This window comes from Epinephelus lanceolatus, chromosome 19 (assembly GCF_041903045.1).
Source record: "Epinephelus lanceolatus isolate andai-2023 chromosome 19, ASM4190304v1, whole genome shotgun sequence".
NCBI lineage: Eukaryota > Metazoa > Chordata > Actinopteri > Perciformes > Serranidae > Epinephelus > Epinephelus lanceolatus.
Genome location: NC_135752.1, coordinates 19,919,810 through 19,935,947, shown reverse-complemented (window position 1 = coordinate 19,935,947; position 16,138 = coordinate 19,919,810). Strand labels below are relative to the sequence as shown.

Sequence of the window (16,138 nt, the reverse complement as noted above, 5' to 3'; positions counted from 1 at the left end):
TTTTAAGATCAGCTGGATTAAAGACATTATCAGCAGTGATAGCCACTCAGTGTTATGCAAATTGACTGAAATTTAGTAATTACTTACAATTACAAAGTCATTTGACTAAATAATAGTAAATAAAAGTATTCGTCACTAGAGAAAGTAAATTTTGTATTACTTTCAAATATCTGCCATTATCACTCTGATGAAAAGTAAGTGGAACAATAAGACACAATGGATATGTTCATGGGTAGATAATCAAACTGGCTTACCGGGCCCAGGCCCATGGACCCAAGGGCTCAGGTGGCCCCTAATTTAGAACCTCTTCATTAAGTCTCTGTTAGTACCTTTGCATTTCTTGTTAAGGAGCTTTGTCATTCATGCCAATAGCCCCAAAAGTCCTAAAAAAAAGTGAAGGAATAGCCTAAACATTCACTTTGACAATGTCACAAGAAAGACACCATAATGATCCATTTTAAGTGAGGTTTAATCCCCTCAGTTGATCTATAGGACTTCAGCTATAGGACTGGCGAGGAGCAACAGCTTGTTGTATCTGCCAGGGAGGGGACGTAGACATTTTGATTTGCTAGGTTCTTCATAACATTAGTTCAATCAGGAGAGACTCGTTTTTTTATAGTAAAGAAAATCTTTATTAACATGTGCACATAAGAATTTATGTGAAAAAAATGTGGAAAACCTTTGGTGATTAGACCCCATAGAGATGGTATGAAGGCTGATGAATCCATAGCCAGGTTTGGGGTTAGGGTTAGGGGTTAGGGGGTTAGGGGGGGTTAGGGTTAGGGGTGGTAGAGGTGGTGAAGATGAGATCAGAAGAAGATGGAGAAGTGCCAATGATCTGGATGAGTAGAGGAATGACCCTTTGTTGAGCTTGTCCTAGACTCTGGATACGATGGCTCAACGGGGTGGAGGAGGGCGCAAAGATTCTGCCTAAGATGATGGCTGACAGCAGCAAAAGAGAGAGCAGATTTAAAATTTTTGCAGTGGCATTCTAATTGGCTGAGGTAGATAGCACAACTCAACCACAATTTTTTGTACTTGATCTCAAGAAGGGAAAAATAATGTCCATATTTCTAGGACGGCAAGGTTAAATTGCCTAAACTGTCAGCCACTGTGTGCAGTGACAGTCGAATGCTGATTGTTTGATTCACGTCGGGTGACTGTAGATCCTAATCTAGAAAAAATCTGGGGAATAGGCTGCGTTTGTCTGCTGTGATAAAGACAAAATTAATGAGTAACAAACCCATTGCGTCATTTAAGATGAAAAACTTTTTAGTTACATTTCTAGTTACCGCCAAAGTAGTGGAATTACAGTAACATGTTACTGTACCTGGTTACTTGCACAGGAACAGCCTGTCCCATGCTATGAGAAGTGCTTCACACAACTCTCTGGATTAAGGTGCAATATAAATGTAGTCCATTTAACATGTACCATAGAAACTCATCTTAATTAGTATTCCAGTTGCCCTCTTAAGTCTTGTCATGGTACCTTTGTTGAACCTGTGTTGTCATGTTTCAGCTTTTGGAAAGCAGGACCTCTGAATATTCTGCTAATAGGGTGGTATAGTCCTTTTCTGTCAGTCCAGTCATTAATAAAATGTACTGCCAAAGCATTTTACCACTTAACAATCATTATGCCATTTGGCTGAATCCAAAAAAGCCCAATTTAAACCCTGCCGGAGAGCTGAATGAATCATGGATGGAGGTGGAAACCGGCACTTGCACTTGGCTCGAGCCCCATCATGACTGAAAGCCTTTTCATATCATCTGCCTCAGCAGCGCTCGTCAGCCTGGTTTGTTTCTGACCTGACTAAAGAGCATTCACTATTCAGTGCCGGGTCGGTGCTGCTTTGTGTTGTTTTGTTTGCGTTGTCATGGCGATATGACCAAGGGCTCATACACAGGTCTGCTTGGCATCTCCTGTTTTCCAGCAGGCTGATTGATGTAGTAAGAGACTGGGGTCAATCCATGACAACCATGGGCCTACCTCTGTTCAAGTACCCTTAATTGCGATGCTTGGCTCGGAGGAAAAGAGTACTTGCTATTTGGTTGCCTCCCAACTGCTGTGTCCCACCTCCTTCTCGTATGTCCTTCTGTTTATTGTTTGAACAGTTTCTGCAAGGTGTTGCAGGTGCAAGCGCTAAAAATAAGACTTCTCCGGGCAATAAACTCTACTTTATGGCCTCTGCTTGTGCTAGCCCAGCAGGTTGCTGGGCGCTGTACCGTCTAATGTTCTCTCCACAGATTCATTCCAGAGATTGTGCAGGGTAAACTCTTTTATTTTGATGAGCTTCACAGGTTGAATGGGTGCAGTCCTGTCTGTGAGTCAAGCCGCTTCAGCCTTATGCGTTTGTGATGACATAGTGTTCGGCCCAAGTCTTTTCCATATAAGGTCCTCTACCCTACACAGACATGACATGCATCTCACAGGCTTTCAGTCCTCACCACAAGACGCTTCCTGTAACATGACTTCTCAAAAGCAAAATGACCACAGCCCGCTTCCTTACTCCATAATTTCACTGAAGGCAGAAAGTTACACCAGCATGGAAGATGATTAGTTTCCCACTGGTGCTGTAGGTATTAAATCTGTTGCCTTACCTTAAAAGTGTTTGTTCTTCCATAAAAAGTTTAGTGTGAAATTTAAATGGTTGTACAAAACACTGTAAATCAGTTGGTTAAAAATACAGCATTGATGTATTTGGTGAAGAATTCCAGTATTTTAGGAGTTCTGGCAGCAGCCTGCTCGACTGACTGTATCTGGAGAGGCTCTATAGGTCATAAATTTAGCCGAATCAACTACTTAACAAAGTTGCTTTCTCTCCAAACAGAATCTGTTTTCACTAATAATGAATCTTATAGAACGCTTTATTTTTCTTCATTAATTTATTGCCGTATTAAGGATAAGTTGATTACTGAATAAACATCTAAATCTTAACGGTCTTTGGTATTAACCCATTTTTTTTTTTTGCTTTTGCGACTGTATTTGATTATGGCTGTATAACAGATGGATTGGAGACACATAGAGGCAACGGGCTGTTAATTTTTCTAGGCTTCTGCTCCACTTCTTTTGTTTTTACAGTTAGTCCAGAACAAAATCTCATCGACTTTCTCTTCATCTCTTCAAAGGTGAAGACGGAGTTCTTCCACAAAGATTTTTATACCAGAAATAAATTAATGGACTTTTTAGCCACTAATATTATAATCTCCAGTGTGCTATAGGATTTACCATAAGTCTTTAGAGGGATCTGCCAAGTATTGTCCAATATGCTGTAGCTCAATGCAGAGGAACTTACATGTGTACTTTTGGACGAACTAGTCATTACCAGTAACTGCACAGCAGTAAAATCAGCAGTGTGGAGAGGACCACAGCAGCACAGCAGCCACACCATTATGTGGCTGGAATCCCATTCATGTAAGTGCAGTTGGAAAGACACTTCATTCATTTGGAAACGTCTTTCTCATCTGCCAAACTCACATAAAGCCCCATGGTGGCCTCTGCGAAACAGCCTTGGGTGACTCTTTCTATCCGAGCTCACAACGTTTAAAATAGCAACTCGTGTTTTTTGATTAAGTGCACAAATTACACGATGTGATGCGGTTGACAGTATTTGGTAAAAAGCATGTTGCTCAAACATCCTGTTCTCTTGAGGGAGCTGGAGTAGAACGGCCAAAGTTCCACTTCATTACTTGTCTGCTCTCCATGACGAGTGCTTCAGACCTCTCTTGATTTATATTTATAGACCGCGGATGCCGGGGATTCCTGCCGTAACATCTATTTGTTTTGTATCCGTGTGAGGAAGACAGTGTTCGACTGGGATTTATAAAGCGCTCTCTGTTCGTCGCCGGCTACAGCATTAAACATTAACCGCATATTAAAGCACATAGCTTTATAAGAATTTATCAAGCGTGTTCTCCTCTCTTCATGTCTTGAAATAGTGTTTGAGGTGCTACCATATATAGAGCTGTATAGTATTGTCTTTTCTCACACCCCTACATGGAGAGAACTTCAGGACGCCTTTTCACTCCCTCTCTTCCTCTCTAACAAACAGGCACACAGTGGGATTCAGAGAGAAGACTCAGTGTCTCTGAGACGTGCTCATTCAACAGTTTAGCGGCTTTTTTTCTGTCATTAACTTCCAGCAGAGAGCCAGCAGATGCCAGTAGTCTCTGAAGAGTGCTTACGCTCTCTTTATTGGCATCTGCCCTGAAGAGCAATGAGAATTTTATTGAAAGTAAATGAGTCAGGACAAACTCATGCAGCAGGTGTGTCTATGAGTCGGTGCTGGACCCTGGGTGAGTCAGTGGAGGCTGAGTACCCTGCCCTTTGTTAGTAACACTCTGCATGTGGCTGCACTATAGGCTTCCAGGACGTTGGTATGCATACATCAGGCTCAGCTATGCATTCTACACTTCCCGCTACTGATCTGCTTGATAATGACACAAGCAAAGCACAGCTCCAGAGAAAAATCTGTCGGTCACTGCCACTGCCGCTGTCACTTCCTCATTCTTTCCCCCTGCCCTTCACTCCCACTCTTTCCCCCTATTTTATTATGAGGGTTAACACAATGGCACATTCTTTATGTCTCATTGGCTCCTTTTTTTAAAACTAAGAGGAAGTCTTTTTAGAGTTACCTAACCTGAATGCATTCTTCAGCAGAGGGGAGAGGGAATGTTTTGTTTGGTGTTTATCTGTCTGAATCAGGGCTGGTTCATATAAATAACTACTCTCAAGTGTGTGTGACTGAAAAGTGGGAGGTCTTTCGCATTCATTTACAATTCATTGATTCACAGAAATGCTTTGTAGATGGCAGTGGGGGAGCGTTTAACCATTTTCTGACATTCAATTTTATATTAGTCACTAAGTAGAGTTGACAGTTGAAATCACTTTCCTCCCATCACGCTTCACACCTTCATCATTATATCTTTCTGTCTCTCAACGCATTCAAACATCTCACCTCAGCTCCCACGTTACGCACGTGTCAGCTTCCCGTGTCCCTATATTAACTGTCTGAGGCCTCAGGCAACTTGAGTTCTACTTTTTGACGCTGCTGAGAGATTACATAAAGATATGATCCTGACAAAAGCACTGTAATATAATGAAGTACATGGAGTTCTTTTTTGTTCGTGCATGATTACAGGTTACAGGTTGTGGGTGTGCTGAGTGATTGATGAGGTGTGCACAGCCTTACGTAACCGCTGGTCGGTACCCACACCTGGTAGAGAGTCATCCCCTCGTCATGTTTTTTTTTTCTTTTAACATTACTTCCTGTGTGTTAAATGCAAGCCTCAGCATGGAAGAAAGGGTTAGAGGACCTGATGAACCTCAACCCTACCTTACCCTACTCTCAGGAGCTTTTAGCTTTTAAATCTTATCTACGGGGTATTACATGATTCTACCTCCTTCTACCCTTACCCTTACAGGTTTACTTAACGGTTCATCATAAGCAGAGTTTAAATAGTGAATAGAAATAGTGGTTTTACACAGCATGTGTTCAACATACACTTAGAATGTGTGATCAGGCAAAAAGTTTTACAGACTGGGAGTCTAGGTCAGGACAAGAGGTGGGGCCAAATACATTAAGCTCCCGAAGCAAAACCTGCTTTAGAGCAAACAACCTGTGTACCACCACCTTTCAACACCACAATAACAGATGAAGTACACAGCAAAGAAAACCCTGGAGTGGCTTCAAGTTTCTGAATGTCCTTAAAGGGATAGTTTGGATCGTTTGAAGTTGGCTAGTATTCATACTCAGTGTTTGACATACAGTAGATGGCCGCCGGCATAACCTCAGTTTGGAGAAGCAGTCAGGAGTACCACCACAGATGCTAAGCAATGTACTGCTGTGGATGGGGGCAGCAGCAAAACTTACTTATGTACTTTAGTCACCTAAATAAAATCAATAACAGTTTAAGTGTATGCTATATTTAGAATATTTTTACGCTTTTTCTTGCAACTTCTTGTTCCCCATCTGTGCTCTTGTCAAAGCCACCAGACTCCACTGAGAAAAACAGTAATTTTTGTTCGCCGAACATGGTAGCTGCTACCTTAGTCAGTTTGTTTGTTTGTGTTATATTGTGACTTTTTTGCACTGAACTAACTCTTCGAAACACCCGTCACACAATAACACAAACAAACTAACTGATGGAGGCAGTGGTAGAGCAGCAGCTCCTGTGTTCAGGTATGTTACATTACTGTTTTTCTCAATGGAGTCTGGCCTGAAAGAGTGCGATATAACAGCTTCAGTTTGCCTTCTGATATTGCTGTCTGACAGTAAAGTAAAGCAGTGAAAATATTCTAAATATGGCGTACACTTAAACTGATTTAGATTTTTTTTTAAATGGGACTTTTTTCAGATGGTAAAAATGTTTTTTTTTTTGCTGGCCCCCATCCACAGCAGTACATTGATTAGCGTCAATGTCAGTGCTCTTGCCTGCTTAGCTAAACTGGGAGCCTGCCGACCGACATCTACTGTATGTAACACACTGACTATAGATAAGTATGTCATACAACCCCACTTCAAAAGATGGAAACTATCCCTTTAAGACACCCAGTGAAAGCAGTGAATGCAGCACTCATTAAAAATCTTCAGGGGAGAACTGAAAATTTATGAACACTGATATTTACTCTGGGAGAGGCACAACCAGCACCACCAAATGCTGTAATCACTGTCAGTGGTTCATATTCAAAGTACTGAACTTTGCATTTAAATATGTGTGTAAATAAAAAAGTTTGGTTTTTAATTTTTTTAACTAATTTATGTACAAATTACTCTCATAATGATGCATATTATACTTGTAAGAGATATGTATAGCACATACTCAATCTGTGGTCATTTTGCAGTGTGAGTGAACATTACGACTTGTTTTTGTGGATGTAGAATCCTGTCCCAGGGATGTTTTGATGTTTTGGAGAGAATAAGATGCCTATCTTATCAGACAAGAATTGCATAAGACAGGAAACGGAAAGGAGAGCACGATGCTCTGTGATTACAAGAAATAAATCCTCAAAGAATCCACACACAAGATTTTGAATTAAATGTCTGCCTGTTATTCATTTTATTAAACTGCACATGCAATCCATAAAGTTCCACGTGTTAACACAGCGCAGTCTTCAATAAAGCACAAGAGGCAGAGTGTGAATACTCTTCTGTTTGGTGCAAATATGTCCATGATGAGCTTCTTTTTCTAAATTTTATTTGTGTCATTGCAGCTCACTGATGGAGGCAAGGCAGCCAAAGCCAAGATTAGTGTTGGAGACATCATTCTGTCCATTGACGGCATCTCCACAGACGGCATGAATCACCTCGAGGCCCAGAACAAGATAAAGGCCTGCTCAGGCAATCTCAGCCTCACTATGCAAAGGTAACAGTCGCACACATGCAAGCCTTACACATGAGCACGCACTTTCTACACCATAATCTATGGATTTCCTCGCTCAGCAATGGAATGCATGCTTTGTTGATTTTGCCTACCGCTGCGTATTTAAGTCTGTTTGAAGAACATGTGCCGAGCCAAGAGTTTCCATGCTTTATGTATGTGAAGCTACTTTTCACAGGATAGTGAACAGGCAAACAAAAAGATCTTAAATTGGCAATAAGAAGCTTTATTGCCATGTTTGTGCTTCTTCATTATTTGAAACAGATGAACTCCTGTTGTGCTAATTTAAAACAGTTCAGTGTTTCCGCCACAGCAGATGCTGTGTCACTGAGGTCCCGCAGGAAGTTTGGGAACGTTAAAAAGACTGAATTAAGCTTGATGTTTCTTGCACGATTTATTTATCGGTTCATCTGCATTATAGTTAGTGTACATTGCCTAGCAAGCACTATTTAAGGTTTATAGTGATTCCCTTTTGCTCTCAACAGTTAATTGTACAGTTTGCAGTGTAGCATTGCAGTTTAGACTATTAAACAAATTCAGTGCAAATAGACTTGAGGGTTACAGTAAGTTCCTGTTTAACTGTGGGCCCAAGTCCTTGGATCTCCAATAAGGACATATGTAGATTTACAAGTGCATATTTTGGATACCTCATCAGAAAGTGACAGCATATTAATTTTACACAGCAAACACACGCAACAAAACATGATTAACCATCTGAATTATGTGTTATTACAGAGAGCTTCCTATGACCTACCATAGAACAAGTCCACCAGAGCATATCTTTACATTTTTACATGCTGTAGTGCCATTTTGGAGTAGTTTAATATGCTATACATCAATACAACCCTTACATCCCAAATTTTAATAATATGTATGGACTTGTGGCCATACTAATGAAATAAATTGCTAAAAAGTGCAAATCTTTTTTTTTCCCCACAGATATTTTTCTGGAAAAAAAAAAAAAATCAGTTTATGCTCACAACGTGATGACGCTTATTCCAACATAGAAAGTGCTGTGAATACCCGCGGTCTGGATTATAATGTTTTTGTTTTGCGCGCTTTTTACTGGATATCTACAACCCCTTTGGTGCAAGAAAACAGCGCTCTGGGACAGGATGAATGTGTGATATGTTAGTGGAACTCCTCTGGTTTTATATGCAAAAAGAATTATTGCTCCATCTTATTTGGTTGCAATTCTACCGGCATTTAAAAATAGATTTGCAAATGGGATTGCGGGCGCTCTCGTCGGTGTTAAAGGGCAGGCATGGAAAGATATGAAGATGTCATGTCACGATTATCTTGGCCAAAATGATTGCGATTCATGATATTATTCTGATAATCAGCAAAATATGCAACTCTCAAAATGATACTAAAACGTACTGGAATCACTTCATTTTAAATTTTAAATAAGTACAGGTAGGGCACAGTTTTTAGTAAAAACATGAGCTGGGCTTTTTAACTATTTGAAGTGGCATCATATCTTTTGATAAGAAATATGCTGATGCTAGATTAAGATCTTTAGCATTGTTTGAGGGCGGTGCGTATGCAGTCTGTTTGCAGTCTTTTATTGTTGGTTGCCCAGCAGTCTGTTTGGGTAATCACAATTATCCTGATAATGGAAATTCACCACAATCAAGATATTGTGATTGTTCTTTTTCTTGATCCACAATAAAATCATATATCGTCCCATCCCTCATTGATCGTTCACACATGTTCTTCCTGGCTGTGTAGAATATGGCAAAGATTCTGCTCCTCTGCTTCTCTTATTAGACAAAAGGAAGACCTTGGTATTCTGGGGCCCTTGAGTATATTAAAGCACTTTAAATGAAAGCTCCCTTAATATAGCTCTCCGTAAAGCTGTAATATATGCTTCAAAGAAAAGAAAACAGGAATTTCACTGAGGTTGCCATTATATTTGTCCACCAAGGACAGGTTTCAGTCCAAAATATTTTATAGTCCATCTGCTAGAAGGCCAGAGTTTTACTCACAGGGACACTTTGAGTTGGTTTTGTAATGCAAAGAAACAGCTCAAACTTCTCAGTACATTTCACACGCAGCACTGACTGTCCAAGTCCAGTTCACTCAGCTTAGAGGATGTTACATGGAGTGGCTGTTCATCTTATTTCATATTGAAGAAGGCAAATCAAAAAGAGTCATCCCCCTCTGTGGAATTTTAGCTAAATTCTTTAGCCAAATACATTTCGTGCAGCCGAGCATAAAGGCGAATAACTTGAATGTCAGGCACAAACAAATGGAGGCGAAGCACGCACACTCTCCAAGCTGTAAAACATGTTGACAGAAAAACTCAAAGCCTGGTTTGCATGTCCTGTCATTCCATCACCACATCAAAGGAGAAAGGAGCCTCTGTGCTTTAATCGTGGGAAAATTGTCCTAAAATAGCCTTGTCCCACAGCTGCATGTAATCTGCTGTGGGTATTGGACGCACAATGAAACATCAAACATCCTGGTCTCACAGTACTTGTAAACTGTAACTAAAATCAACCACTAAACAACAAAGGTTTCCTCCTTACAAATAATACATGATTGTAGTTTGTTTCATTCCTGGCGGCATATTTTACAGGATGGTTTGTGTGCTGTTGATGTTGCACATTCTTATTCAGTGACACAGAAAGAAGGAATTCAAAACAACTACTTTGTATATAGTTGACATAGCTCCATTTTTTTAATTAAAATTGATTTAAAAAAAATGGTACTTTTTACGTGGTACTTGAGAATTTAATATATTATTGGTGCAAAGAAGTTTGAAGAAAGTGAGGTTTGACACTCAAACTGATCACTATGCTATTGTCTCCTCAAGTACGTAAAGCTCAATATAAAATATATGTATTATTTTAAAGAGAAGCTCCTTTACTATTTTTTAAGGTTTTATGTTATTCTTTAGTTTTCTGGTAGCGTTCCTTATGTATTCAAATGTGAAAATTCTAATTTTGGTCAAAGTATGTATGTTTTAGCGTCAAGCTGCTATTTTCCCAAGCCCTAAAAAGCTATTCCCATGTGACCTGACATAGGTTTCTGCATGATGTTGTTGCAAAATATAAATCCATGTACTGCTGTGAAGGCCATGTTAGTTTGGTTCTGAATGTCAAACAATAACACAAACAAAATAAACGATTGAGTCGGTGTCAGACCAGTAACCCTTTGTATTCTGAGAGGTAAATACTGTTTCTATCAATGGAGTCTGGTGGCTTTGAAGAGGGCGACATAACGGCTTCAGGTCTCTGTCGGAAAAGGCTGTCTGATGGCAAGATAAAGCAGTAAAATAATCTAAGTATACCTCTATTGATTTTTTTCAGAACTTTTTTAGGAGACTAAAATACATTTTGCTGCTCCCCTGTCCACAGCCACCAGACTCCTTTGACAGAAACAGTAATTTTACCTTGCAGGACACAAAGAGAGTCTGTGATGCAAGGGATCAGCACGCCCAGAGCCCCTCCCCTGCCTGCTGCCCGGCACACAATGGACCTGACCCTGGTTCCTGTCCCTGCGGGTGGTGAGTCCACAGGATGGTGGCTCCATGTTACTTGTTTGGGCTGAGCCCAAGGCCTGACCACCAGACACTCGCTGGCGAGCTCCCCCAGGTCCTCCTCAAGGCCTTCAATGTCCGAATTTGCAGAGTCAACTTATACGGGACGCATTTGCCCCCGTTACCGTTTTAGCTCGTTTCGCGGCTGCCGGCTGCATCCGCCTCCCTCAATACTGAACCAATTTTAAAACGAGTTGTACCTATGAATCATACGCACACATACACATGGGGAAATAGGGCCCAGGTTGAAAAATACTGATGTTATCCTTTAATGTGTTTATACAGTACAAATGCAGTGTTATATCGAACCTCAATGAGTCTTTACCTGCCTAAATAAAGGTTTAATAACAATAAAATAGCAGCATCTTCCACGGCATCAGTGCTGTAACCTACGTCAGAGCATGTTTATGAAGGCTGAGTGGGAGTTTCCAGTTGAAAAACATGGAAAAACTCACATAAAGTCCCGCCTCTTATGAGCGCTTTTTAAGTAGAACAGTTCTCTTTGACATGCTCCACTTTCTCCTTTCATTTTCTCAGATCCTATTCATAGTTTTGATGATCACTGATAAGGCTGCTTTTATCATAACATTCCAAGACATGATTGATCTGACGACAGTTTAGTACCATTATGTCACTTTGTCATAGCTCACATTCTTTGGGCAGTTGCCTAAAAGGAAAAACGTGTATCGAAACTAACATAATGAAGGTGTGTGTGAAAAACAAACCAAACACTACAGCCTGACATTTTGGCCTATTTATTAAAAACATATTTAAAACAGAACATGTAAGTGAGATCTGTCCACAATAATGAGCTCAGCTGCACTGATTTTACTATCAAGGGCTAGATAATGAAGTGTCTATGCTTTAATCAAACTGGAATTAGATAACATGTAATGCAAAAATTGGAGTCTGAAAGAGAAAACACAAACATTTGTGCATATACAAGTGCACATAGGTGATTATACAATGACTGTCACAATGGTATCCTACGAATGTCATTAGGTTTAGGTAAGTAAAGTTACGTGGGTTAGGTTTAGTAAAAGCAACATGGTGACGACATACTTTGAAATGATTCAGAGTTCACTTGGATTCAAACGGTTCTGACAACAGGTCTCCTGGGGAAAGTCCTGTGCTTTGTGACCTATCCAGCACCCCAACCTGCCTCCTTAGGCGGATTACTTTCTTCTTTACTTCTATCAGCGCGTTTATCATGTGATCGCAATCTTCCAAAAAATGTGCATTAAACATATTACTGGCCCATGATTACATAGGTTATATAAATTTTGGTGCTTTACTTTTTGTAGGAAAATGTCCAAACAGTGCATGAGATCAGCCCGCTCACAGTCACATCATATTTCCAATAGCTACAAATGTTGTAATTTTACAAAAAAGCATCTAATTAACATCACTTTAGTATTGCATGCAGTCTTTCCGTCTATCATTAAGCCAAAAAGGCACTCATGGTCACCGACGCCAATATGTGTAAGTTATTTCCTTGTTGCTAGGTAAGGGGAAACATGTTTACAGAGAGGAAATGGACTCTGGCTTTCAAAGTACTCTCTACATCCTGTCGTCAACTGTCAAGAAGACTCTCAATGCGCAAAGAGCTGTTATGTGTTTTGTGACAGAGGGAGAAACCAGATTTTTCTCTCCAAGATTGTGGTCTCAGGAAAACATGTCAAAACAGTGTCTGACAGCGCTCAATAAGTTTGGCTTGCACAGTAGTTTTCATGACCAGAACACACTGGTTGCCCAAAAGTTGAGTTGGGAGTGAGTTGCTATGCAGAAAGACTACCTCACACTGTTAATGTGGGTTGTAAATAGTCCTCTCTGAGTTATATGCCTGTGATAATGATTTAATCAAATCATGTTTTTGGATCTTCCATCTTTGATACTTGCGGTTGATATGACCGGTGAATTTGATGGGTACTTTTTGTTCTACTATCATGGAAATGTTGTTGTGGAGCAGCTGACAGTCAGTTACACCATGCAGGCGGCTGTGGGAAGTAGCCTTAGGAAAGTATGATAATTGATGTTTATTTATTGTCATTGAAATATGCAGCACGGCACAAAGAAACTCCACTCCCCAGAGGTTGTGGCTGGCTGCACCTGGTTCCAAAACCTCAAAGATAATACATATCAGCACCGCTAGCTCCACGTTCCAACCATCTTCTGATGTTATACACAAGAATCTGTGTCAGCTCCCACAGCATTTTGCGCATTTTCCACTGCGTGTGCTTCAAAGGCATGCTGTTCCAGGGGAAATAGCACGGCATGAAGCTTTTGGAAAGCGTTATTGGTTGTATCAATCTATGAGATGAAATGCTGCCTGACGGAGTGGATTACTAGCTAGATGAGCTGTGGAAATTACAGTACATACATCAACATGTTGCACTTTGACCTTTCAAAATATGCTCTTACTTTAGCTCCTTTAGCTTTTCTTCTTTTGATTACATAACCTCCTTTCTTCTAACTTTAGATTTGTTTTAACCTTGTTGTAAGCACACCTGTTGGACTGCCCCACACACAGACAGTGCTGTAGCTACAGTACATGATGCCTTTTTTGGGGGGCCCACAGGCCACTTACTGTTGTCAGCTCAGCGGCTGTAGGTTAAATCTACAGATATCTCATACATGACCCAACAAGCCTTATGGAATGGTTATAACAGGGTTAAGCAGAGGACAATCCATTACAGCCCAGAGCCCCCGCTGACTCCTGGCTGCCTCAGCCAGATGTGGTATGGTGGTCGGAAGAGAAGCAAGAAAGGATGGGGGCTTGTTATTGCATTGCTTGGACCTGTATTAAAAAGATATATTAACTGGAGTTGCAGTTTATTCTGTTGTGGTTTGCTGCATCCAGAGATGTGACCTCAAGGAGAACTCCTCACTTGATTTATTCATCAATCTCGTCTTTTGCTTGCCAAGATGAGCACACGTGACCGGAGAGTTATCAGTCGCACAGTGAAGCGTTGTAGAGGGGCATGACAAGGCACATGGTCCTGAATGCTATGAATGCCCTGGGTCACTACGATGCATGTGACTGCTGGTGATATGGACAAGTGCACAGGGCTCCCTACTTGACACGTGTGCAGACACATCCGTCACGGCCAAGTATCCAGGCAACAGTCAGGCTGCCCAGTTACATGTTAATGAGCTTTAACTCTGAAAATAGCAGTCACGTTTCTGTCATTGTTAGCCCTGTCGCAGTTTTAAACCTCTGCCCCTTCCTTTTTAAACCATCTGCTCTTACTCTTCCTAATGAAATGTCCTCATGAGCTCGACTTAAAAGCACAAAATCCTTCAAGATGCTCATTCTTGGTGAAATATGAGGGAGCAGTGAGCAGACGGGGACCATGGAGAGATGAGACAGGCCACGTGCCAGACACAAGCTGTGAGTTTTGCCACTGAGCGGATAGGCCGGCTGCACAGGAAAAACAGAAATATACAGAAAGAAAAGTTATTTTCCACACCCGTTAATTCCACATCCCTCTGTCAGAGTTTTTGTTTTGCTTTCCTATGTTTTTTTTTTTGCCTCCTTGTTTTCCTTCTTCTCCACGCTCTAGCTCAAATTTTCATGCGGCGGTAAATCTGCGAAAACAGATAGTGTTTGCCAGGTCTCCCACAGAGTTTTAACATTTATCACGCAAGTTAAATATAAGAGGGCAGGCCGTGTTCGACAAGGTCTCGGAATAATGTAACCCGCGCATGACATTAATAGCGTGTGAATTCAACTTGTCTCCATCCTCCCACATATCATGTAATATCTGTACCCAGCTCTGACTCCCAGTTTTAATATGACGAGGCTGAACCAAAGTGTCTCGATATTAAAGCGAGAGATGGTGACAGATGCTTGGAGCCAGAGGATCATGAAAGATGTTATTATGGAACTTTTCCAAAAGAAACTGTGTGTGAAAAAGTGAAAACAGCGTGGGGAAAATTAAAGGCTACTCTTATTTGAGCCGTTTTCCCTCCATGTTAAAAACTGGATATGGGAGTGTGTTAGAGCGTAAGATGTGTGTGTACGTGTGTGTGTGTGTGTACGTGTGTGTGCGTGCGGTGAGAAACGATGCCTATTAGCCTCTCCATCATTCAGTCAAATGCCATATGCCAGACTGTTTCTCTTGGCCCTTAAAGAGACACGGGCAGGGTGGAAATGTGTCAGTCTGCTTTGCCCTCAGGCTTATTCCTCCGGTTAACCTCCTCATTCTCTCTTTCTGGAGCTCTGTGTGTGTGTGTGTGTACGTGTGTGTGTGTGTGTGTGTGTGTGTGTGTGTGTGTGTGTTTGACAGAGCAGTTGCACAGACAAGTCTACGTTGATGAAAACCACACTCAACAACTTTTTTTTTCTTCTTCCAAGTACACTTTTGCTTTCAAGATAATGTTTATTTATATCTGGCACTCATTTATTCATGTTTTTAAAGGTATGTAGTCTTTAGATTTGGTCCATAAATAAATCTCGTTGATATCAGCATCTGTAATCTAATAAAACAAGGCATCCTGATTAGATTAGGAGGAACTAACTGAAGTGTGTTCTGTCTTGAGCAAAACCAGGGCTGTGTTGTCAACAGGGGCAGGATTTCTGTGTATTATAAAAACTTACAGTAGCACAAACTGTGGTACTTTGACTTACAAACAAAGCAGCCTATAATAGATCAGGTAAATTGTAGATATTATCATTACCAAGATTAGAAATGCCTCTAATTTAGAGCTGTTGTATTTAAAGGTCCAGTGTGCAGGTTTTAGGAAGATATATTGGCAGAAATGTTTTTGTAGCCTTAAAATGAGCCATTTATATCTACATATGAAGCAGGTCCTCTTCCATGGAGCCTGCCATGTTGTTTCTACAGTAGCCCAGAGCGGACAAATCTTGATAGAACCATTTGCATTTTTTTGTTACAGTAGTTCTCCCACATGCTTGGCACATGAGAAGTTTTAGTTATGCAACCTCACAGCTAGATCCCACTAAATCATACACACTGGACTTTTGAGGAAAACTTAAGTTCAATGAACATTACGTACAGGCCCCAACCCAGAGAATATAAAGATATACTTTCATTAATCACCAAAGGGAAATAGAATTTTTTCAATCTGTTGCTCTCACTTACTTACTTAGGGTGCTTTCACACCTGCCCTGTTTGGTTCAGTTCAATCAAACCCAAGTTCATTTGCCCCCTACGTGCAGTTCGTTTGGGCAGGTGTGAACACAGCAATCGGTTA

General features: G+C 40.8%; 1 protein-coding gene across 3 annotated transcripts in view; it reads left to right on the top strand.

Annotated features, from left to right (window-relative positions):
- Positions 1–16,138, top strand: part of pdlim5b (PDZ and LIM domain 5b) — a 51,236-nt gene that overhangs the window by 13,413 nt on the left and 21,685 nt on the right. For all 3 annotated transcript variants that reach the window (XM_033646786.2, XM_033646785.2, XM_033646784.2), the window contains exon 3: positions 7,211–7,362. In XM_033646786.2, coding sequence (XP_033502677.1) covers positions 7,211–7,362 — 152 coding nt within the window. The remainder of the gene's footprint in view (positions 1–7,210; positions 7,363–16,138) is intronic.